This window comes from Phyllosticta citriasiana (genome assembly GCF_038021145.1).
Source record: "Phyllosticta citriasiana strain CBS 120426 chromosome Unknown IWZ02scaffold_16, whole genome shotgun sequence".
NCBI lineage: Eukaryota > Fungi > Ascomycota > Dothideomycetes > Botryosphaeriales > Phyllostictaceae > Phyllosticta > Phyllosticta citriasiana.
Genome location: NW_027117293.1, coordinates 600649 through 625927, shown reverse-complemented (window position 1 = coordinate 625927; position 25279 = coordinate 600649). Strand labels below are relative to the sequence as shown.

General features: G+C 51.6%; 3 protein-coding genes across 3 annotated transcripts; 2 read left to right on the top strand and 1 right to left on the bottom strand.

The window, feature by feature from the left end:
- Nucleotides 1–6129: 6129 nt before the first annotated feature.
- On the bottom strand, nt 6130–14444 carry IWZ02DRAFT_99187 (uncharacterized protein). The gene is made up of 5 exons (XM_066771502.1): nt 11652–14444; nt 11198–11604; nt 10665–11154; nt 6524–10617; nt 6130–6458 (listed from the first exon to the last, which is right to left on the bottom strand). Exons 1-5 carry the CDS (start codon nt 14269–14271, stop codon nt 6231–6233), a joined length of 7839 nt encoding a protein of 2612 aa, XP_066618811.1. The 5' UTR covers nt 14272–14444; the 3' UTR covers nt 6130–6230.
- Nucleotides 14445–15056: 612 nt separating this feature from the next.
- IWZ02DRAFT_462801 (vacuolar serine protease) lies at nt 15057–17366 on the top strand. Its single transcript, XM_066768299.1, has 3 exons — nt 15057–15619; nt 15801–16745; nt 16796–17366. The coding sequence occupies exons 1-3, from the start codon at nt 15245–15247 to the stop codon at nt 17078–17080; spliced, it is 1605 nt and encodes a 534-aa protein (XP_066618810.1). The 5' UTR covers nt 15057–15244; the 3' UTR covers nt 17081–17366.
- A 2465-nt stretch (nt 17367–19831) lies between these two features.
- IWZ02DRAFT_494257 (uncharacterized protein) lies at nt 19832–24565 on the top strand (the record flags this gene model as incomplete). Its single annotated transcript, XM_066770009.1, has 2 exons — nt 19832–24100; nt 24557–24565. 2 exons carry the CDS (start codon nt 19832–19834, stop codon nt 24563–24565), a joined length of 4278 nt encoding a protein of 1425 aa, XP_066618809.1.
- Nucleotides 24566–25279: the final 714 nt, after the last annotated feature.

Below are 25279 nucleotides of genomic sequence, written 5' to 3'. Positions count from 1 at the left end.
AGCCTAGAGGACGCATTAAAATCCCCTATACGGAATGGTAATGCGCCTTAGCCTTCTACTAACTAACTTTTAGGCATAGCTACTTTAAAGCCTACCTATACCGCCTTAGAAAGATAGATATACTATACTACCCCTACCGTAGCACTATAATATAAAACCTAAAATACCTACTTCTTAGTTACCTAAGATATAGTAGTATATAAGAGAAGCTACTAGCTAGCCTCTTAATATAGCTAGCTAAGCTAGTATATAGGAGTAATCTCTTAATAGAGCTCCTCCTAAATACTTATCTAGGAATCTCCTATATAATAGAATTCCTCTAGTTAATAAAGGTATCTACCTATAAGTAGTACCTTAGTCTTATACCTAAGGAGGCCTAAAACCCTCACTAACCCCCTACCTAAGGAGGCTATAAACCCTTACCTTAGTATACTTCCCTATGTTTCCCTTCTATATGACCCCTTTCTCTATTCTTACGCGTAGCTACCTACGGTCGTATGAGTAAAATCCGTACATAATAGCTAACTATTCCCTAAAAACCTACCTATATACCCTATAGTAAATTATTATATAATAATAAACTAGATAGTCTAGGCACCCCTTACGCGGTCCCTTAGCTATTTACGCATAGAGTAGCCCCGTCCTAAATAGCTAATTAGCTCTACTAGGACGTAAAATTAAATTAATTAATTAATTAATTAATTAATTAATTAATTATACTTATCTTTAGTTTAGCCACTACTTCTTAGAAAAAGCCTAAGCGTTAATAAGTTATTACTACACATAAAAATTTTTAAAAAATTAAAAATCACTATACCTACTATAACTCTATAGCGCGGGCTTATACATATATAACTAAAGTTAGAAAGTGAAAACCTACCCTCTAAAGCATCGTACTATAAGTATACCTATACCTACCCCCTAGGGGGAGGCCCTACCTAAACTAGTTTCCCCTCTACTAGACGGCTACTATAACCATAAAATCTTATTAGCGGTATTCTATAAAGATAAGTAATATCTTTATTATATACCGTATAGTAGATGGTTTATAGTAGAGAATGTAGTAGATTCTTTACTATAAGAGAACTTCCTTAAAGGACTAACTAGTAGGCTACCTAAGGGTATTTATATAGAAGAACCTATAGATTCTAGAGAGTTCTATCTCTAGGTAATTAGTAATAGGTTCTTCTATTAATAGAAGACGATTTCTAATCAATCTAGACTAGAAGATTCTAGGCCTTAGTAATAAGACAATCTAGAATAAGGGCTAGAATCTGAAAGAACCCGTAGGAATAAGTTCTTAGTAATAGAAGAGGTCTAGAAGAGTCTAGAACAGTCTAGACTTATTCTTAGGCCTCTAATAATAAGAGAACTTCCTTAAAGGACTAACTAGTAGGCTACCTAAGGATGTTTATATAGAAGAACCTATAGATTCTAGAGAGTTCTATCTCTAGGTAATTAGTAATAGGTTCTTCTATTAATAGAAGACGATTTCTAATTAATCTAGACTAGAAGATTCTAGGCCTTAGTAATAAGACAATCTAGAATAAGGGCTAGAATCTAAAAGAACCCGAAGGAATAAGTTCTTAGTAATAGAAGAGGTCTAGAAGAGTCTAGAATAGTCTAGACTTATTCTTAGGCCTCTAACACCTACCTTATCTCTTACGGCTTTACTAATAAGTAAGCTACTATAGTAACCCTAGTAGCTCCCTTAGCTTACACCCTTTCCTTACTATTCCCTTTACATAGTAGATTAGCGTTACATTTAACAGCATAAGGGGGGGTATTATTATAGTTTCTAACCGTTTACATTCTTAGATAGATCCTACGGTTAAAGTATTAGGCTTAAAGTGCCGATTCTCTATATATACTTACTTAGATTAGTACTTTAATCCTACTATCATAAGACTAGCTCACTATAACTAATTATTACTATGAGAAAGGAGTTAACTCGCGTGTCTACGTCTTAATCTCCTAATAGTTACTACCTAGAGACGGACGGTTAGACTAAGAGAGTAAATATAGAGGTTAAGTAGATATTAGCCGCGTTAGTTAACTAAGCGTAGGATGACTAGGCTAACTACTTACTAGTAGTTAAGTTTATATTAAATAATAGAATATTAGCTACTATAGGCGTAAGCCTATTCTTCTTATTATATAGCTACTACGCTAACCCCTTATAAATAAGACTCTTAGAAGGCCCCTAGCATGTTACTAACCTGTAAATACTAGTAGTATAAGGTAATACCACCATAATAAAGATCTAAGAGGCTACTACTTAGGTAGAAAATATAATAACTATATCCTAGGTAGCCTAGGAGCGGTAGGTAAACTACTATTATAACACCTTACCTACGTATAAAGTAGGTAATAAAGTTTAGCTAAGCCTTTATAACATCTCTATAGACCGCCCTATTTAGAAGCTAGATTACTAGTTAGTAAAGTATACCGTAACATAAGTTATTTTAAATAAGGCCTACTAGTTAGATGTCCTAGTATGATGCCATAGACTTAGACCTAAGACGGGGCCTAGTAGACTCTAACTAGGGCCTAAAGAGGGCTATATATAGTAGTAAGGGCATATAAAAGCCCTTAGGAGGTAAAACCTCATAAACTAAGGTTTCGTCTAATATCTATACTAAATACATTATTATTATTCATCCTTAATTTAACTTCCTACGGTACTAAATCTCACATTTAAAACCTTTAACTACCGTAGCTAGTTAAATTAAAAATGGCTCCCATAACTCATTTAGGAAGTATTAACCCGGAGGCTAGCTCTCTAGCTATAAACTAGCTAGTTAGAGGCTAAGAGGCTACTAACTAGAGGATAGTCCTCCCCCTAGTTAATAAAGATGCTCATGTTAAAATCTAGTCCCTAAATGATAGTAAGAGCTAGCTCTTAGCTACTCTAATACTAAATCCGCATATTACGACCGTTAATAATAAAATTATAGCGCTCTTAGTAACGCTTAATTCCGCGAACGCGGAGAAGCTTACTAACTTATACTAATAGGTTTAGGGGCTTTAGGAGATTAAATAAAGTCTCTTAGGGCTACCTATTATAACCCTAGTTAGGCCTAACTTATATCCTAATTCATAAGCTCCCTATTATAACCCCCTTAGCTCCCTTATTAAGGCCCCTACGCCTAAGCTTATAAGCTTAGAGGTAAAGGATATAGACTCCTAGTTTTAGGCCCTAAATAACGCGTTTAAGATACATAGTACCTCTAAAGATTTAGGGCGTCGGTTATAATAGGCTACCTAGGGGTTAGCTATTAGTAAGGTAAACCTACGTAATAAGGTATTTAACGCCCTTAACTTAAAAATAAACCCCCTAGTCCACTTTAAAGACTTCCGCACGTTTATTATAGACTAGATCTAGGACCCTAATATATAGAGGTTTAAGACGTACACGAAGTTCTTTAATATGACCTAAATAAAGGGGTAAGAGTTTAAAAGCCTATAGTCTATACTAGAAGCTAAGGAGCTATTAGCGGTATTCTATAAAGATAAGTAATATCTTTATTATATACTATATAGTAGATAGTTTATAGTAGAGAATGTAGTAGATTCTTTACTATAAGAGAACTTCCTTAAAGGACTAACTAGTAGGCTACCTAAGGATATTTATATAGAAGAACCTATAGATTCTAGAGAGTTCTATCTCTAGGTAATTAGTAATAGGTTCTTCTATTAATAGAAGACGATTTCTAATTAATCTAGACTAGAAGATTCTAGGCTTAGTAATAAGACAATCTAGAATAAGGGCTAGAATCTAAAAGAACCTAAAGGAATAAGTTCTTAGTAATAGAAGAGGTCTAGAAGAGTCTAGAACAGTCTAGACTTATTCTTAGGCCTCTAACATCTTATTATGAACTATATCTATCTATATGTCTAGTCCGTCCCTATCACCCTTATAAACGGGCATCTCTAGTAAGATCTTAGTTAGTTTACCTACTTAGCGCTTATACTCCTTCTTATTAGCCTAGTAGGCTATCTACTACTATAGTAACTAAATAATGTTAGGATCTAATAGACTAGTAGTTAGTTAGTAGTATAGCTACTAGTTCTACTATTACGCGTAGAGCGCTTCCTACTACTATTAGTACGCCTATTCTATAAGGTAGGCCTACTTATCTAGGGGTAACCCCTACTACTACTACTATAAGGCTACCTACTAGGCAGCCTAATCATCTTACTACTATTACTATAAGGCTACCTACTAGGTAGCCTAATTATCTAGCTACTACTACTCTATTATCTATAGATAACTAATTAAATGTTAGGAGATTAAGATGTAGACATATAAGTTAACTCCTTTCTTATAGTAATAATTAGTTATAGTAAGCTAGTCTTACGATAGTAGGATTAAAGTACTAATCTAAGTAAGTATATACGGAGAATTAGTACTTTAAGCCTAATGCTTTAACTATAGGATCTATCTAAGGATATAAATAGTTAGAAACCGTAATAATAGGGGGATAGGGCTTATAGGGAAGTCCTAGTCTATTTCCTTAGGTTTATTAGCTAGTTAAGTAGGTAGTAGGCTAGGTAGTATAGGGGTATCCTAGATTTTATAGTTATAGCCGTCTAGTAGAAGGGAAACTAGGTTAGGAAGGGCCTCCCCTTAGGGGGTAGATATAGGTATACTCATAGTATAATACTTTAGAGGGTAGGTTTTTACTTTCTAACTTTAGTTATATATATATAAGCCTATACTATAGAGTTATAGCGGGTATAGTGATTTTTAATTTTTTAAAAATTTTATGTATGGTAATAACTTATTAACGCACAGGCTTTTTCTAAGAAGTAGTGGCTAAACTAAAGAAGAGTGCTAGATTACCCCTAAGGGGTGACGGATGAGGTTAGGAGGATTTAGGGGGGTTGTTAGGGCAGAGTGATGGCGGCGCGGGTGGTGATGAGATGGTGAGGGAATTAGGGGATAGAGGTTTGAGAGGTTGTTGGTGAATTCAGTCGCAGCGCTATCTGTATAACAGATTCATCAAACAAGCGCGAAACCAAACTGTGTCGCAACTAAAACTCCATTGATTCAACGCCACTTTATCACCGACCGCCCCCCTAAAATCACAATCCCTAAGACACCATTAATCATACTCATCAGCCAAAACACCTCACAGGACACTCACACTCGCAAGCGGAAAACCAGACCATGCTGCGTCTTAGCCATCCATCACCATCTCCCGAAACCGCTGCTAAGCCTTCTTAACCCCCAACGCACACCCTCCGCTACCGATTTCGGATGACAAGGCAAGGGAGAATGGCACTGCTGTCTGAAGTCGCTGATATTGAGCTCGATTGGGCTTGCTTTAGATGCGTTGCGCCACATCAAAGCCGAAAACAGTTGGAAAGGAGCGGGTTGCACGCGTGGACGATTCAGAAAATGACAAGGGGGTTGGGAATCGCACGAAGGGCACCCATGCTCATGTTGAGGGCGAGATGGAGGCCAGAGAAGGAGCGAGCGGTCACGGTCAGCCCATCCTCAACGTTGTTGAGCTCCTGTGCAATCCTTCAATGCAATGAATACCTGCCCTACCTGCCTGCCTACTTACGCCTGTCTGCCTGTTTGCCTGACTGCTGACTGCCTGAATGGCTACCAAAACCAACTTCTTTTGACAATGCGCATCACTACTGGCAACAATCCAACAGCGTCGCCTGCCCCGGCAACCCCACCCCAGTTCAATCCAAATCAATCCAGCACGGTCGCAGCGGGGAGCGGCCCAGCCCAGCCCATGAACGCAGCAGCGGACGAGGCGTGTCGATAGGACGGCGGCGTAGCGTACGACACACCGTCGGAAGCGATCGAAAGATAGCGACGTCGAGAGAAAGAGATAGAGATGCCGTGGTAATGATGGGGTAATGGATTGGCCCAACGGCTCGATGATTGCCGATACTCCCAGGCGGAAGGTGTAGGACGGCCTGCGGTGTTGTTGCTGCTGCTGTCGCCAGTACTGCTGCTGCTGCTGCTGCTCAAGATCTTCATGCTCGCTGCACGCAATCCCATTCATACTAGAGGACAGAAGAGGCGATCTTTAGTATATCGCGTTGGACAAATGGGTTTGGGCGAGAAGCTTTTCGAGAAGAAGGGACGAAAAGGAAAGCAATGAAAAAGGCGCATTCATATCCCGTAAAATCGCGCCAAAAAGCCAACGAGCAGCACCAAAACAGTAAACGAAACTTTTCCTCCTCGCCGCCTGAATAGAACAAAACTATGAAACAGGGTCGTGCACATGGGGAAGCAAATAATCATGGTTTTCTTGCCAACTTACAACTTTGCCGTCGTCGTCGCCCGTGTAAGCCATCTGCGCCATAGGCAGGACGTAGGTGATGGGCGCGCTGACGTTGATGCCGTCCTCGCGCGTCGTGTCGATGTGATTGAGCTGCTTGACCGCCCGCAGCGACCAGAGGCCGTCCGCGTCGTACGCAACGGCCCAGATCTGTAGAATTATCCGAGTCAGTACGATATGGAAAGGAAGAAGAGAGATGGGACGGGATGACGTACGTTGACTACACCCCTCCGATGTCCGGTGAAGAGCAGCTCGCGCTCCAACCACTCATTGCCGACGCCCTCGTAAAAAGCGCATGCGTGGACAATGTCCTCGGCGTCGGCCGTATCGCAGACGTCCTGCTCGAGCAAGAGGCGGCCGTTGAGCGTGTACAGCAGCACCTTGGAACCGGCGCAGAGCGCAATGTGGCCATTGACATTGTTGATGCGAGCGCACTGAATGGGGCGGTCGCCAGCACCAACATGGCGCACAAACTCAGCCCTGTTGAGATCCCACAGACAGATGCGGCCGCTAGAGTCGGCGGACAAGAAGGTGCTAAATGCGCGGGAGGTGGCGATGACGGTGACGGGTTTGCGGTGACCAAAGAAGCACACCTTAGGTACCAGGTCGACCGTTTTTGAATGCGATACTACGTTCCACACGGCAACGGTGCAGTCGCTGCCGGCCGTGATGAGCGTCTTTCCGTCGACAAACGTAGCGCACGAGATTTGGCCCTGGTGCAGGTGCTCCCAAAGCCCAATCAGACGCTTGCTGTCCGTCGAGTAAAAGCGCACACTGCCGTCGGTAAAGCCCCATTCCATGTAGCGGTCGTAGCTGGGCGGCACATTTATCCGCAGCGCTGCCGAGCACAGAATACGGTCCTGCTTTGGGTGATGTGTCAAACTGGCGACACGTTCACGCGAATCGAGCAGGGTCATGGGCAGCCGAATCAAACAGTCGGCAGCGCTGTCCAGGCGCTTCGACCTCGAAGAATCACCGCGCGACGGGTGGGCTTTCTGAAAGACCTGGTGAGGCGTTTGGCCAAAGTTGTGAATGATGCCAATGGTAGCCAGCCGCTCGACAGGGTCGTCAATCAAGTCGAGATTCTTGGCCCCGTGGTACGACAGGTAGTGAAAGACATTGGTAGCCTCGATAGCGGCGTCGCCCTGCTGCTTGTAGCCAAAGACTAGGTCGATCCACCTGTGCAGATTCTGCGTCACAAAGGGACTTTCCAGAGCCTCACGGTGCTTGGCGATGAAAATCTCTGGATCGCCCTTGGCCCACGGGGGCAGCACGACGTCGTTGATCCTTTCGCCAGAGCCTTGCTTGACGCCAAAGTTGTAGCCGTTGAGGTTCTTGAGAAACTCGGGAAGATAAAAGAACTCGGGCGTTAGCTCTCGGACATCCGTCGTGTTGTCCCGCGAAGCCGAGTTCCAAGCCCGTTCAATCGAATCAAAGAGACGATCGGCATGGTCAAAGCTGCCGCCTTGCAGGAGCAAATACGACTGAACAAACGGCTGCAGGCGAATGAGGTAAGATGTTACTATCATGGCCGACGAATAGTGAGTCCCGTAGTGAAAGACAGGATTTGTGCCGTCACTCATCTCAAGGAAGGTCTGGTAGCGCTCCTTGAACTCGGCTTCTCTGGTGGGCGTCTGAGCACCCATGGGCTTGGACAAGTCTCTAAACGTCTTTGGGTCGCTGAGATCAAGCTCCTCGCTCGTATAGTCTGCCAGAACCCAAGGAAAGACGGGATACTGCGTGAGGTCGTTGAACGTCCTGCCAGCCATGGTGTTGACCAGCATGAGGTAGTGGAAGTTGGAAATATCTCCTTTGAGCCACTTCTTAGTAGCAGGGTTCTGAGCCATTGGATTGAAAGCGTTGACCCATTTTGCGGCCATCGTTGGCGGGGCCTCTTCTGGAGTCCGCAACGACTCCAGTCGCCATGCATCCTCAGACTGCAGAGCTGACGGGCTTGTGACCTGAGGTGCTCTCGAAATCAACCTTGCGTGCAAGTCGTCCCTGAGTTTGGGCGCCATGGCGGTCAAGAGATAGCTTCGTCCATCGGTAAAGAATATTTCAATGGCCACGTCGCGGAACAAGAAGCGCCTCTTCGAAATACTAATTACCTCGGACCATTTCCAGTGGCGCGTGCTTTGCTCGCCGTTGATCCTTGGAGACCTTTTCTCAGTAGCCTTCTTCCCCGAGATCATCTGGACGTAGCTGTCGCGCTCCTCTGGCGGGGCCTGCCACACGCGAATAATTTCTCCGTCGGAACGCTGGAAAAAGTCGTCCATGAGATACAAAGAGTCTTTTCCGAGGATGAGTAAGCCTTCGCATGCCTCAAGACCGACAATCCGGGAGACATTGTATACGTGCTGGACCTGATCGCCTTGTTCAAGAGATCGCATGACTTTTCGATTCTTGTCCTCAAAGCCATCCTCTCCCTCGTTTGGATTGGACACCAATTCAAAGTCGTCATCCCCATTGGACACGCCCGACGACTGACTGACGGACCGGTTTCTGCCGCCTTCTCCGTTGTTTGACGTTGGATGCGCGCTGGCAGGAGTGGGACCAGCTGTTTCGGGCGAGTCGATTTGCGGGACATTTGTCAAGAGACTGAGTCTGTTCTTGGGGACAAATTCCGACTCTTTGCGTTTGGGCTGGTATTCTTCATCCTTATTCGTGGTCTTATCCGGGATAATTCTCAACCTCATTCTGTTTCGACCTTCAGTCTCGTCCAGTTGCCACTGAGAGACGACCTCGTCTTCAAACAGGGCACAGGGAGCGCGTAGTGTCCGATCTAGCTTTTCCAGAGCCGACGATAGAAAAGTGAGGTTGTCCTGCTGATCTTGCAAGGCTCTTTGGTGCTTCAAGCGCTCTGCGGCGAAAATGTTTGCCCGCCAGTGTGTTGTTGACACCTCGTGGCGATGCCACACAATATCTGCTGCCGACTCCTCCATTTGCCACTGCCTGAGACGCTCTTTTCTCTTTGAGATTCTCGTTTTTGCGCTATCTTCTGTCTTGCGGTTCTCTTCAGTGACAAATTCTTCCCAGGTCTTGGACAAGGCACCAAAGAAGAAGTTGTCAAGCTTTGATCGGTTGCTGTCCAACCACTGGAAAAAGGTGTCATTGTCCATCTCAGTCAGCTTCATAAAGTCTGCAAAGAGCTCTTTGTCGCTTTTGGAATTGGACTGGTTGAGGATCTGTGAAGTCTCGTCAGGCTTTTGCACAAGCACCAGCCTCCAGAAGTCTGCTGCTGCGGCGCGCACTCGGCTATTCGGCGACACCAGCTTTGCGTAGAGAAGGTAACATATGAGACGCAGGTAGTTGCCTTCGAGGTTCTCAGGGGAAAGGATAATGGTCTGCCAGTAGGTCATCTTTTGAAGGAATGAAATGGCTTCCGCTTCCGACTCGGGATCATCCAACTCAGATAGCCTGAGTAGTGCGACTCGGAAAAAAACGGTGCGAACAGTAGCAATGGCCTGGGTGCAGAGTCGAACACCCTTAAGCTTGGCAATATCCGGTCGATGCAAGTGGTCCAACACGGTTCCAATGAAATCCAACAAGGCTTCGGCTCCATTCATGAACCAGCCCTCAAAGATAGCCTCGGCCATGTGGAGGGTGTAACGTGCAAGGTTCGTGAGCACCCTAGGCTCCGCAAGCAGTTCCTGGCGAAGCTGCAGCTCAGTGGTGATGGCTTGCATTGTATGGAGGAGCACATAGGACTCGAAATATGCTTGGTGTTCTTGGAATCCTGGTGGCACTTTGAGAAAAAGCCCAAAGCCACTGAAGTCTTTTTTGTGCAGCAGCTGGTCCAAAAAGACTCCTATAATCAGCTCGAGCAACGCTTGCACGACAGCATTGCCCACTCGAAGGTCCACAGAAGCAGACTTTTTGGGCGACATTATTCCATGCAGTCGAGCAGCCGCGGAAGGATATTTCGCCTTGTCCGAAGTAATGAGAATGAAAGAGTTGCCTCGTCGAAGCGTAGCCTTTTTGGCACTAGGGCTGCGCGGCGGTTCTATAGATGTGGTTCGCACGATGGACGGTTGTTCCGCTGTAGCCGAGTGAGGGTTAATCAGAACATCTTGGCCTTCAAAAGTCAGAGCGGACCCGCGTGAGTGGAGTTCCGTCTCTGCCGAGACACCGTCTGATGTTACGATAACTGGATACAGGACAAAAATGAGGTCTTGAATGTAGTTTGAAGCAATCGCGTACTCGCGGAAGTGGGCCGACTTCATGTGAACGTCTGCGAGAAATTGGATAATGGTATGGAGGATGGCTGCATAATCCAAGACCTTTTGCCGCGATGAAGGCTGTTTCGGTTCTAGAACGGCATTAGTGTCGAGTTTTTCAAGAAACCAGCAAATATACCTCTAGCTGCAAGCTCATTTTCCACAGACATGGATCTCTTGCGCGTCAAGCCTCCGGGCAATGGGCCGGATTGTTTGGCACCACTTTCAACGTCGCCCTGGCTTGTTGCAGCTCTCACGCCGGGCTCTTGCTGGGTGACAATCTCCCTGAGCCCAGTCTCCAACATGGCCGTCATGACGGGGAAAATGTCCGGGTAGGAAATGGCAATCTGGCCATTGGCAGAAAGCGAATCCATAAGGTTGAAGAGGTCAAAGTCTCTTTCGAAATTGATCTTGCCAATGTCGACTCCGAAGAGGATTGCAAAGCATATAGTCCAGACGGCAGGCGTATTCCACGATGATCTCAACCTGTGCTTGAGGTTGGTGAAGCCGCCATCTCTGGTGAATTTCTTGACAAAGTGTGGGCCTTGAATGACCAAAAGTCGGGCCAGGATCTTGAAGCTATTGACAATAACACGGGCATCGCTTTCGGCGAGGAGGTAAACCAGCCACTTTGAACGTCAGTCATGTCCTCAATTCGCGCGATGTACGTACCTTGTTAGTAACGGTCTTCGCAAATCTCCCAATAGCGTTGGCGCTTGCATCATCGCACAAAAAGGCTGCATAGGCTTCCAGCACCTTGATTCCCAGTTCTTGTCTCAAGAGCTTCCCCGTCGGTAGCGAGCTCTTTGAAGGGACCAGGACAGACGAAGTGCTCGAAGCCGACGATAGGGTAGGAGTGGTGCTGTGCATATGCTTTACACTGCTGCGGGATCGAAGCGGTCTGTTCACCAAATTCCGACTTTCTTGAAGCGCATATGTAATGAACAGAGCCGTTGAGCGTAAAATGTCGGACGAGGCGCTACATTGAAGTAGCGATTTGAAAGCGCTCATGAAATGCGGAAACACGTCATTCGTAAAGGTCTCGCCCTTGAGAGCCTCAAGAAGCCTCTTGATGATTCCTATTTTCTGATTAGTCATTGCAGAACCAGCAGGCCATGAGACTTACGCATGCGGGTCAACCGCTTAGCATTGAACACATGGTACTTGCTCTCTTTTGCAAAAACCTCAAATTGACGGTAGTAGAGCTTCTGGGTATCAGCTGGACATCTTCTCCAGAGGTCAAAGTCTATCAGCAAAGCTCTGTAAGCCAGTGGATTGACAATCTTTGACTCTTGGGTCTGAATCTCGTCGTAGCCAATGAATCGCAGAACGACCTGGAGGAGCTCGTAAGAAAGGCTTTCAAAGTCAGGGTCTTCAATCGCGGCCGCGCTAGATTTTCCAGATATAAAGCCTAGGCCTAACTTGTCGCGCAAGAGGGCTGCCAGTACGGCAAAGCCGTTTTCTCTTTCCATGGCTTCACTGTTTCGCCAGTTTTCATGGACAGATTCGAACATGATCTGCACAGCAGTCACCAGAGCATTTCTAGTGCGAGCCAGCTCAATCAGCTTGAGTCCTATCGAGGCGCAACCCCCGATCCGCCAAATGGCATTGTCCAATGACTGAGGCACAACGACAACAGGCTCGCCCGTGAGGACAGCAACGCCGCTTCGCTGAGTGAGTGCGTCATTGATCGAGGGCACGGCAGCGTTGATGGCAATGGCATGACCGCGGTTGCGCGTGTACTCTCTCAGATTTCTGCCTGCATGCTTGGACAGTGACTTGACCAACGTCGACTCGTCGATGAAGTTCCTGTCGTCATCGTCCATGACCGAGGTAGGAGCGATGCTCATGAGAATGCGGGATTCTGGAAGAATGGCCCCGGCCTTGTTGCGCATAGCAGACAGGATTTCGGATCGCTCATCCTTGGTGGGGTGGAGGCCTTCGTTGTAGAGGTTCAGATCGGCAGAGGCGTTGTACGTGAGAAAAGAACCGAGGCAGTCTTGGAAGTTGCCATGATATCGAGGCCCAAGCTTGTGATATACGGCAATCAATTCGTCTGACAGCGCCTCCTGGAACAAGTGGAAGGATGCCAATGACAGCTTGGTTGAGACAATGTTTCGCCCAATATGAGAACAAAAGGCGTGAGGCGTGCCAATAAACGCCTCGATAGGAGTGTGACCTAATCGATTTTGAGAAAAGGCATTGAAACTTTCGGTACTGCTCGAGTTGAGGTTTGGCGGACTGGAAGGAAAATTGCACTTCATTTGTTCCGCAAACTCTCCATTGACGTACAAGGCAGCGCGACCTGGGCCGACGGTTTTTGATCTCCTGTGCACAATGGCAATGTGGTACCAGGCACCTTGTTGAAACACTGTCGATTTGAAACGAATACTCGGCCGCGATGAAGTCACTGACGTCTGCAGGATCAAATTACGAGAGCCCTTTTCCAGATATACGAGAACGAAGCAGGTCTGGGTGGTATCGTATGCCCCGAATATTGTCGTGTGGTAGTTGTCATCGTACTTGTCTACACGAAGCCAGGTGCTGATCGTGTAACCGCCATGCTGCGAGGCAGGGGGGAATGGCCGGCCTAGTTCCGGCAACTCTATAGAAGCATATCCATGCAAGGACATGTCGAGCTGGATAAATGGGGATTGTCTGGAGGATCTCATCGCTTCCAAAAGGAATGTGGCCACCGCCTCAGACTCGGCCGCACCGCGAAAAAGAAAACGAGCGTCCTCGAGGCTGTTGATGCCGTAGCTGATGAGGCTCTGGGCGAGTCTTTTGAGCAAAACGCGCTCCAAAGAGTCCTGAGGATTTTCAAAGAGTAAGCGCAAGAGCGTCTTCAAGACGCCCGTTCCGTGTGCAGCAAGCTTATTATGCTCCGACAGCGCAATGACATGGTTCAAAACCAAGAGGATTGAAATGGATAGGTGCGGTGCGCGTGAGCCAGACAAGCCATGTTCGAACAGCATCAACCACAAACTGATGATGACGGGAAATATGTCGGCGTTTTGCAGAATCTCGTTGCCGCTGAAGAAGCCATTCAGATGCTCGCGGAGAGCACTGATCAAGGGATCTTCAGACGTAACGTGGACCACGTCATCGTTGTGCTCGGCCTGTTCAACACCGTTGGACTCTGATGCTACAACATCTCGTATGCCGCGGAACACGCGGGCCATGTTCTCTTCACCCAACGCAAAAGCAACCAGACAGCCAAAAAGCTGCTCCTGGCCGACATGATCGTACACGGTTGCATCCTGATATCCGCCTCCTACGCCGGTGCTAACGACGGATTGTTCCAGGGACTTCCAACCATCGTCTTCAACCCTCTTGGTGAAGAACCTGCGGTTTCCAGTGTGGTCATTCAGGGCGTCTGAGAGCACAGCCAAGACGGCCTTGAGCAGCTCGAAGAATTCCGTCTGCTCATCCTTGGAGAGGGCAGAGGGATTGTAAAAGCCCGAGACGGAGCGCAGAGTGGCAATCAGAGCATGGAAGCCCTTTGCCTGGCGAAAGGCGTCCTTGACCTGACGCGAGTCGGGCGAATCTATGAGGAGCTGGCGAATCCTACGCAGGCAGTCACATTGTGATTGTATTGATTTGAGCGTGGTCGAGGTGGAGCTCTGGGGAAGGGCGCCGAGAAGCGAGTCGACGAGGGTATTTAGTTCTCTCAGGGCAGGGCTGGCGGCGCGAGGCGTGACGGAGGCGGGTGCGGGAGGGAGGCGCGGGCCCGCCGGGTGGTGCATGATGGCGCTCCAGCACAGCGCAGTCTAGGATTGACGGCGTGGGTGGACGAGCATCGCAGGCGGAGGGTAGCGGCGGGAGAGGGTCGAATTGGGCGAGAAGAGGGTCATCTGAGGGAGAAACGTCGCATGTGGGAGCGTGTCAGAGAGTGAGGGTTAGGTGGAGCTGGGTCGGGAACAGCTCGCGTGGGGCGGAGGCGGAGCGGCGATGAGTGGAGCTTGGACGGTAGATTTGCAGACGAGCGAGAGAGAGAGAGAGTGAGTGAGAGTGAGTGTGTAACAGAAGCAACTTGGTGGAGGTGTCAGGCGGTCGAGGGCGTGTGCCTGATCACCATCACCACCAGGCCGGATGAAGCTGGTGACGGCAGCGATAAACACACAGCAGATAGCATGGCCGTGGTGCGTTTCAATTCCATATGAAGTCGTGGCCGTCGGGAGCCTCGTCCCGGGCGCGTTCCAGCGTGGATGTTGTCACGTGTGCGGCTATGACTTAATGGCGGGAGGAGCTGGAGCTGGAGCTGGAGCTGGAGCTGGAGCTGGAACTGGAGCTTAGCTTACGCGCTGAGGCAGGTACAGAAGTGGAAGGCAGCATGAACTCCAGTCTGAACCGCGGGACTCTGGCTCCCAAGTTCAAGGAGAGGCACGCAATGGCATCCCTCTCTGCATCTCATATCCACTCTGACGCCACGCTCGCCCGTCATCCCCGTCCGGTGCCGTTGCGCGAGGAACGCCCTTTGGGGGTCGGACAAGGCAGCGCCGCTAGCTGCGGAGAGGCTGGGCGCATGACTCTCACTCGCCGATAGCGTCATCTTGCCGCCGCCGGCTCTTGATAAAGCTCGCCCCAGCTCCCACCACCACCACCCAAGCATCACTCCTCCACATCCCTCCCCCCCTCGACCTTATCCCCACCCTCCATTGTCTCTCTCCATCTTCTAGCAACCTCCCGCTTCCCGTTTCCCTCCTTTTTTGGCCCACAATGAAGGCCGCAGCCGTCTTGACGCTGCTGCCGCTGCTGGCGGCAGCTTCCCCGGTCTTTAACACCGGCTCCATCCACAATGACGCAGCCCCCGTCATCTCCTCGGTCAACGCCCAAGAGGTGCCCGACTCGTACATTGTCGTCTTCAAGAAACACGTCAAGCACGCCGACACTTCCGCTCACCACGCCTGGGTGCGCGACATTCACAGCGCCAGCGTGAACCAGAGGACCGAGCTCCGCAAGCGCTCGCAGTTCCCCATTGCAAACGATCTCTTTGAGGGCCTCAAGCACACCTACAACGTTGCCGGTGGTCTGCTCGGCTACTCTGGTCACTTTGACGAGGAGGTCATTGAGCAGATCCGGAGACACCCTGATGTGAGTTGCCATGTCCGCCCAACGCGCGCTGGAGCCGTTTCCGGCCACACTGCACTCCTTTCTGCTTGTTCCGCAAAGCAGCTTCTCTCATCCGTCTTCTCCCTGTAGCTCTGCAGCTCCATCTCCTGCGCACGTGACACCATTGCCTCTTATCACATCATGCTGACGACCCCGTTTCTAGGTCGAGTACATTGAGAAGGACTCCATCGTCCAGACCCAGGGCCAGGACTACGAGCTCGAGAAGAACGCCCCGTGGGGTCTTGCCCGTATCTCTCACCGCGAGAGCCTAAGCTTCGGCACCTTCAGCAAATACCTATACTCTGCGGATGGTGGTGAGGGCGTTGACGTCTACGTCATCGACACTGGCACCAACACCGAGCACGTCGACTTCGAGGGCCGTGCTCACTGGGGCAAGACCATCCCCTCTGGCGATGTCGATGAAGACGGCAACGGCCACGGCACTCACTGCTCTGGTACTGTCGCCGGCAAGAAGTTTGGTGTGGCCAAGAAGGCCAACGTCTACGCCGTCAAGGTCCTCCGCTCCAACGGCTCTGGCACCATGTCCGACGTCGTCAAGGGTGTCGAGTACGCCGCTGAGCAGCACTCTGCCAACGTTGAGGCCGCCAAGTCTGGCAAGGGCAAGAAGGGCTTCAAGGGATCCGCTGCCAACATGAGCTTGGGCGGTGGCAAGTCCACCACGCTCGACCTCGCTGTCAACGCTGCCGTCGACGCTGGTATCCACTTTGCTGTCGCTGCTGGTAACGACAACGCCGACTCGTGCCGCTACTCTCCTGCCGGCGCCGAGAAGGCTGTCACCGTCGGTGCCTCGACTCTTGCTGATGAGCGTGCCTACTTCTCCAACTACGGAAAGTGCAACGACATCTTTGCCCCTGGCCTCAACATTCTCTCGACCTGGATTGGTAGCAAGTACGCCACCAACAAGATCTCCGGTACCTCGATGGCCTCGCCCCACATCGCTGGTCTCCTGGCCTACTTCCTTTCCCTCCAGCCTGCTTCCGACTCGGCTTACTCGGTTGCCGACATCACCCCCGCCAAGCTGAAGAAGCAGCTCATCAGCATCGCCACCGAGGGCGCCCTGACTGACGTCCCTAGCGACACCACCAACGTAAGTTGCCTCTTGAACAGTGATTCATTGATTGGTCTAACAATTTGTAGGTCCTCGCCTGGAACGGTGGTGGAAAGTCCAACTACAGCGCCATCATCTCCGAGGGTGGCTACAAGCTCAACCGCGCGGATAACAAGGTCCAGATTTCTCTGCCCACGGTGGAGGACGTCGAGGAGGAGGTTGAGGTCATTGGCAAGAAGGCCAAGGCCGGGTCCAAGAAGGTGCAGGCCAAGCTCGAGAAGCTTGCGGAAAAGTTTGAGGACTTCGTTGCCGACGAGATGGAGGAGTTTTTTGACGACTTCAAGCAGCGCATGAGCCAGGCCCACATGGAGTAAGGTAGCAGTTTACAGTCATCCTTTCATCTATGGATAATGTAAGGGGTCATGGTGCACAGAGAGGGAGAGAGTTGGTTATCGGATCTCTTTTTGTTTTACTTTCGGGATGGAGAATGGAAGGATTGGGATCTCAGGAACATGGCATTCTTTGGCACAGCAGCATGGACTGGGCAACAGCACGCATCGCCACTGCGGCAATGTAATGCGCATTGCTTTTTGACCATCTGTGTTTACATCAAAGACTTTTCCACGAAAGAACCAACTGACTCTAAAACTCGCGTGCGGTAACATTCTGGGAGCATGAGTGATGATGATGATGATGATGATGATGGTGGTGGTGATGTGCTGAACATAGGTACCTGGGTAAGGTAGCCTGTCGGTGGCACCTCAACACAAGCTGCCAGATAAGCTGCTGTAGGATACGCTCAGCCCCGACGTCCAATCAGCGCCGCCGCTGCACTGCCCTCCTGTCCCCGCCCGCCTGTCGTACGGATCCATATCTTGCTCGCTCGCGTGCGTACAGATTGACTGATTTATTCTCTTACTTCCTCGGCTACACTGCCCGCCCGGTGAGTTGTCCTGATGGATGCATGGATGCATGGATGGACGAAGCGTGGGATGGAAGGATTGCAGTTGGTGGTGGTGTTGATGATGGAGAGAGCTTGGGTGCTTGGTACCTTGGGCTGACGTCTTCGACTGCACATCCAACGTCTTCGACGTGCCGTTCGCAGCGGACTGGAGATGTCGTGGACGCGAGCGAGCGAGTGAATTCTTCCTATCGATGTGGGCTTTGGGCGCGTCTCTGCACTTGTACCTACGCTGGAATGCGCGCTGCTCTACATGCGTTCGTCTGCATACATGTACCTAGGTGGGATATGCTGCGAAGCGCGCCTTTTCCTCTGCTCTCCTCCCTCTCCTCTCCCTTCCTCTTACACTTGCCAAATGATGAAATGCACATGCAAAATAGGTACATAGGACATAGCCCAGCACCCTCCTTGCCATCCATCACCACCTTCTCCATCTCTATCGCCGCGCCGCGCGCAGGCGGGCGGACGCCTCTCAAAGTCAGTTATCCTAGCCGGGCTTAGCCTAGGTACCTGCGGGCACCCGGTTCGGTCGTCCGGTCGGGCTGAGACAAGGTCAAGCCGTTGAATGGATGGAGCCGTCGTCCACAGTACCTGTAGTCGATCAAGCCAGTGCCAGCCAGCCAGCCGTGAGACCGAGACATTTTGTTTAATTAGGCGCGCCGGCACGTGGTGTGCTTGGTGCGGGTGAGGTGGTCGTCGCGTTTGCTATGTTTGCCATCACAGCGCGGCGCGGCGCCTTTTGTTACACACTTACCTGCGTTTCTTTGCTTGGTTGGAGCGAGGTAGTGGTGTACTTGTTGCTTTCAGCAATACTTCTTCTTCCTCGTCACGCTGCTGCGGAGTGGGAGCAGAGAGCGCAAACCATTGCGTGAATGAAACTCGCCCGTCCGTTCAACGGTGCGACGAGGACGACGTCGACACAGTCTATCTGCCGAATGACTCGGGCACATGCATGCGATGCGGGCGCTCAACGGTCAACGCGCCGCGCGCCTGGCACCTTGACGTTTTTGACAACCTTAGTTGACAACCTTGACACATCTGCCTACAAAATTGTCGGTCAGTCTGTCAGTCTGTCAGGTGGCGACGCGAATGCTTGGAGGTAAGGCATGGATGTAAAAAGGTAGGTGGATATTTGTTTGGGTGGGCACGAGCGAGACCATGACACAGATCTCCACGGGACACACTGCCTTTCTCGTCTCAGCCACAACAGGGCGACGACAAAGCAACATGTTGTTCTGTCGTTGGACAGGCACGCCAGCGCATCGCGCCCTTTCTCCATCCCGCTGCTACACCATCCATAGCGCACCACACCGCTAGACAGGACGGGCCTTTCTCCCGCGCTCTCGCCTGGGTGCTGCCACGGTGTTCGGGGACGACAAGGTACAAAAGGGGAGGAGCCTCACGTGATGAACTTGCACCTTGCTGGCCTGCCTGGCCTCCATCGCACCTGATCAACGACCAGGCGGTGCAGGTGAGGTGGGTGGCGAGCGGTAGGGCGGGCCGGCTGGCAGGAGGAAGAAGGGAAGAAGCAGCCTCTCTCTCCAGTCGAAATTGACTTTTGTGGTCGGCTCGGCCCGTGGTGTGGTTTCGGGGTCAGAATGAGCTGGGATTTTTCGCGAAAGGGAGGTTGGCATGTGAGATGAGGCTGTTGCAAACGACATGTGAGAGGCCTCAGGCAGGTTGGTGAGGTGGTGTTTTTCGAATCTTCAACATCTTCAAGAGCTTGGGAATGTCTGAACGAGTGCCAAAACAGTCTCATTGGGGTTGGCTTCGAGAATGGCAGCCTCCTCGTTGTTGTTGTTGTTGTTGTTGTTGTTGTTGTTGTTGTTGTAGTGGACACACCCCTCACGCTTCCTCTTCGACGTCGAGTCTCGACGGCAGTCTCGCTCAACGTCAACGGCAATCTCATCTTGCGTGCATATTCACTTCTTGATTTGGATGAATCAGGGCGTGCCTGGAAAATGTCTCAAGCAGTCATGCCTCGTTCCGTCCTCCTTTCCACCTACCTCGTCTTCTTCTGTTCTGCCACGCGCTGGATTGGACATCATTTGCCTGATTCTCATTTTGGATATTCTTGGCCCCTTAGACGCAGCGCGACGACCAGAACTTGCGTACAAACGCACTTCAACGACTTTGCTCCCGCGTCGATCAAGTACGCTCATCGATGCTCTCGCGAGCCAGCAGCGACGCTGGGACCCGCCTGCGTCATGCCAAGTCGTCCTCGTCCACCTACTCCAAGTGCTGGCCAACGAGCCCTACTCGAACCGACCAAATGGACCCCTTCATCGTCCGCGAGCACGCCACCGCGGCCGCAGTGCAGGCGTACGAGCGAGCTTACCTCATGGAGCACACATGCAGGAGAGAGGACCAGCGCAGCCTGGAGCTCAGCAGACATCGCAGCAACGCCAGTCGCCGGTCTCACGGTTGTGGTGGCTCTCAGGGCTCCCACTTTCCCGCCAGGACGTCGAGTCTTCGCCAGGCCGGCGAAGCTAGCGCCACGAGAAGACGATCATCGCCGAAGCTGCGCAAAGTCAGTGATGAGACCCAACAGCAGCTAATCATGGAGCAACCGCCTCCCCGTTACACGCTTGTTCGTGATCCTCCCCCGCCACCTACTCCACGCCTTTCTCTGGCGCCGGATGGCAGACTGCCCGTTTCTCCTGCTCCCCCATCGCGTGTGGCGCCTACTGTGCCGTCTGTCCCGTATGCAAATACGCCGGCAACTCCAGCACCAAAAGAGGTCCGCAAGTCTCGGTCAATGTGCAGCTCTTGGAGCATGGGATTGGGCACGCCTCGAGACCGGCGTCACGATGTCTCTATGGACCTCCGCCGCTCCACCAGCCATCGGTTCCTCGAGAATCAACCGCCAGCTAAATCGGGCTTCAGCCCTGATGGCATCAGCCCTGAAAAGTGCAAGGCCAGTGTTGAAGAAGTCAATGCTGCGCGGGACAAGTATCTCCAGGATTACCACAAGAGCCGCAAATTGAAGACCAGGCCGTCATTCATCTTGACACCTTTCAAGAAGCGTCAGGACAAGGAGAAACAGCACAATGTTCTTGCAGCGGCCAAGGAGTGCACTTCGCCTCCTCCTGACGCTAATCCCCAAGTCGTATCCCCTGTCGAAGACACTACAAAGCCTGAGAAAGATAGGTCATTTTCAAATTCTTTCAGAAAGAAGTTCAAGCGTGTCTTTCGCAAGACCTCAAACCCCAAAGTTTCAAGTCTCCCGGTGCAGCAGGTTGAAGCCTCAAGGTCTTACTATGGCGACTCCTTTTCGACGTCCCAGCGCGAAGTGTCCGCTACGACGGAACGGATTGGCTCCATGTCAGACGACAGTCAAATAGTCCCCTCGCATCAGCGGACGGCTTCTGGGGCATCTTTGTCGCTTTCTCGCAAATCGAGCGCCGGAGGCTCCGATGGCGATGTCAGCAAGTCCCGAGTCACCAGCTGGTCCAACTCTTCTGCTCCTGGCAGCGTTACTTCTCGCGAACCAGGACGGCTGTCTATGATTCCTGAAAATGGACCTGGGACTGCGAAGAGACGTAGTGGCTCTTCGATCCTGGGCAGGAGTCCTTTTAGGAGGCCTCTTCATGCTTCGCCTCCGTCAGTGGCCAAGGAGCTCGACACTTTTGATGTCTACTCCGCGCTCAGGTCAAGGTTGGAAAAGGCTGGGTTGGACAGCAATATCGACCCCGACCTGCACCATCCGGACAAGGCGGCTAGTCCAAAGAATGAACGCGACACGCTACCTTCTCAGAGCCGGATAAGTTCGACCGCCTCCAGACTGACGCGTGCCACCAGGGCCACCATCCGCGCGGTTACCCCTGAGCGCGGCTTTCGCTCGCAGTCCAAGGAGAGACATGATGTGTCACCAGTCCCGGCGTACGATGAATCGCTCGGCGTACCCAAGCCCAAAAAGTCTCACCAGCCAGAAGAGTCGGATCCGGCGGCCGAAGTTCCTGAGCTCGCGATTCCTCGAACCCGCCACCCACAGCGTGCCCTCAAAGCGACGTTACCGACACAGGAGCAGATCATGAGGCGCAAGCACTTGGCCGACAGTCGTTGGCAGACGCAGCTTGAGCACGGTCATGCTTCTGGCCATCTTGACGGCTCTGGTACCGCTTCGGCTGGTACAAATCCATATGAGCTTACGAGGTTGGATCAGCCGCCGAGCCCAATCAAGATCATTCCAACGCCGCCGCGCAAGTCGAGCAAAAGACCCGTTGAAGCGACCGAGCTACTCAGAGCGTCCATCGTCTCGCCCAGCGTCTACTCCAGGGACTCTGCCGGAAACTCGCCTGAACGCAAAGCTAGCACGGCAACCATCAACGGGCCTCCGGGCATCGCAGTCATCGTGTCGAGCCACTCGGCCAAGAGCTACACGCTTGGCTCCTCGCCCGACAGATCGAAGGCTGGCAACCTGAACCGCTCCGCACAGTCGAGTCGCGACTGGAAGGACTGGCTCAGCAGAGAAGTTGCCGACTTTGAGTCCGACGACGTCGACGTCAGTATGTCGGAGGAGTGGCTTCTCAAGCCCGCGACTGGCCATCAGCGCGAACATGCGCAGATCAGCGAGGACGACGAAGATGCTGTCGTTGCTCCCACAAACCAGAGACGCGCATCTAGCCTCAACCTACGCTCGACATCTGCTGGTTTTGCGGCGCGCCTCGCGTCAAAACCGGATATGCCTCTGTCCAAGGGCGCGACATCTTTCCCCGATCTCGACATTCCAGTCCAGCAACGGCAACAGCGGCCGCGACTGAAAAAGAGCTCTTCAACGCTGATGAACGACCGCTTCCCGATGCTGCGGACGCGACGCAACGGCAGCGCTACCACGAGCTGGCGCACCCAGTCGAGCAGCAGCTACAGCTTCCACGGCGACCTGGCGAAGCGCTCGTGCTCGAACCCGGCGCTGCTTTCACGCTCGCAGTCGCAGGCACAGCAGAACGAGAAACAGGAGCGGCACGATCGACCTGAGCACTTTCGCGCGTCGCCTTCCCTGCCGACATTGGCGCCGTCGTCGTCCTCGACGAAGGAGAATCACCGCCCCGTGCGCCTTCGCGATACGCCCGTCGCCAACGCCGGACATGCAAACAAACAGCCGACTGGCTCTCTCAATGGCAGTGGCAACACCACTGCCGGATCGCTGAACGTCAAACCACGCTCCTCACACTCCAGCCTCGCGCCGTACACGACGAGTGCGCAAGAAACGGCTGTTCTCGCGTTCGCTGGCCCTCCGCCTCCCCCTGCGCCACCTCTCCCCAATTTCTCCTCTTCCGCCTGTTCGTCCTCCTCCGTCACGCCTACGACCGCGCTGTCCCTGTCGCCCGCCAGACACGCGAATGGCAAGGAGAGCGGCAGCATCCACATCGGCAACCCGCTCCGCTTCCGCGCCGCGCTCGCCGCGTCGTCGGCGTCTGGCTCGCCTTCGCCGTCGCAGAGCTCGTTGAGGTCGAGGAAGGGCGGTTGGGGTCAAGGTGGAAGTGTCGGTGCAAGTGCTGGTGGTGTGGGACGCGCTCGCTCGGCATTTGATCTCAAGGGTCAGGGTCAGAGTCAAGTCCAGGCACAGGGACAAGTACAACACCAAACCGTCGGTCGTGCCAGCCAGATTGCTGCTGTTCCGGTAGCTCTTGCCGGTCCCTTCAGAGGCCCACCCGTGACGGCACGCGTCCGACGCAAACCGCTCAATGCCAGCGCGAACTCGTTTGGCACTGTTGGAACTATGGGCACGATGGCGTCGATGGGGATGCAAACAGCAGCAGGAGGGGTCGGTGGGCCAACACCGCGCCTTTCCATGGGCAGTGGTGGTAGCAGCGACACCATGGCCTACATCATGCGCGGACCGTACGGAGCGGGAGCAGCAAGAGGAGGAGGAGGAGGCGGAGGCGGAATGAGCACGCGAGCTAGTGCCAACGTCAGCGTCAGCAGCGGTGGCGGCGAAGAAGAGCAGGACGAGGAGGGCGATGAAGTGGGTGTGTACCGGCCATTCGACTACGGCTCCACCTACAATTACAACTACGGCTACGGCCACGATTACAACTACGGCACCGCCCTACCCTTCACATCACCATCATCGCTATCCGACTCGTCGACCCAACAGCCACAGCCGCTCAAGGAACGCCGCAGCATAACACGCCTTTACGGATTTGGTCCCGCTGCAGAGCCGGCGCCGCCATCGTCGCGTCTCCCAATCGATCGCGTACCGACGCCTTCGCCTATGGCGACTGGTCTTTTCAATGGCGGCCGTGGTGTTGCCGCTGCCGCTGGTTTTGGTGGCACTGGGATTGGCAATGGCAGTGGCAATGGTGATGGCAGGAATGGAAGTATCAGTGTCACGGGCGGCCAGCGCTTGGCGGCGAGGTGGTTGAGTGCTAGACAGGTGGGGACTGGTGGTGGTGGTGGTGGTGGTGGTGGTGGTGGCGGGAGTATGGGGGTGAGTGAGAGTGGTGCGGGACAGGGGCACGGACAAGGAAATAATGGGATCGCGCAGGTGAGGAGGAGTAGTCGTGGTCGGATGGGGACGGCGAGTCCGGCGTTTGTTTGACGGTTGTAGGTGATGGTGGTTTTGGTCGTGGTGGTGCGTGAAGTGGAAAAGGAGACGTGAAGCTAGAAGCTAGGAGCCGAGATGTGGGATGGATGGATGGGTCAGGTGGGTTGGTGCGGCGGAAGAGGAGGGAAAAGGAGAGGAGAGGAGAGGAGAGATGGCGACATGGAGGTATGCATGTATCCTTTTTTTGTTTTCTACTACTACTACTACTACCACTACTACTACTTCTGTTCCTCCTTTTCGCCCTTTCTTTCCGTCTTGTCTCCTTGTTCTCCCCGGTGTTGAGTGGAGTCTTTCGGAGCAGAATGTGACGGAATACGTCCAGCACTCTCGGCATCAAAGGAGCAGTAGGCTTTTGTGGGTTGTGGGTTGTGAGTTTGAGACTGAGTTTTTTTCCGCGAAACGTCCAACCAACCAACAAACAAACAAACACTTGGCAGAGTAAAGAGGCATCAATAGACCAGAAGAAAAGTACACGACGAATCACCAAAAAAAGAAAAAAAAAAATAAAAAAAAAGGATTTCATCCATTCATCCATCCATCCATCTCTACCACAAGCACCATTCATGGGCGTCGTGCGTGGTAGACGGGGAGCACAACAAATCGAAGGCTCACTTCATGCTGCTTGCGTCAATACGTCCGCCCATCTACAACGGCATCAGCAGTATCTTACAACAACCATTCCATCCCTTTCCCTTCCCACCTCCAGTCTTTATTTTATGTCCGATGGGAAGCCGAGAAAGCGCGTCGCAAAGGAGGGAAACAGTGACGTGACGTAACGTGACCGTAACGTGACCGTAACGTAAGGTGGGATAGTCTACTCCATTGAGCACCCAACCGGCCATTCCTCTCTTCACTTCTCTTCTTCTCTTCTCTTCTCTTCTCGCAGCGGCCGGGGGGCGCGGCGCACGAAGCAGCAGTGATATGATATGATCACGGACGACGGGTTCGGATCGGACAGATCGGCGGAGCGTCCCTCTGTCCGTCGTACCATCCAAACGGCAAACATGGTCGAGGAGAGGGCAAGAAAGGCAGGCAAGAAAGGCAGTTGGTTAGGGGGAGGAA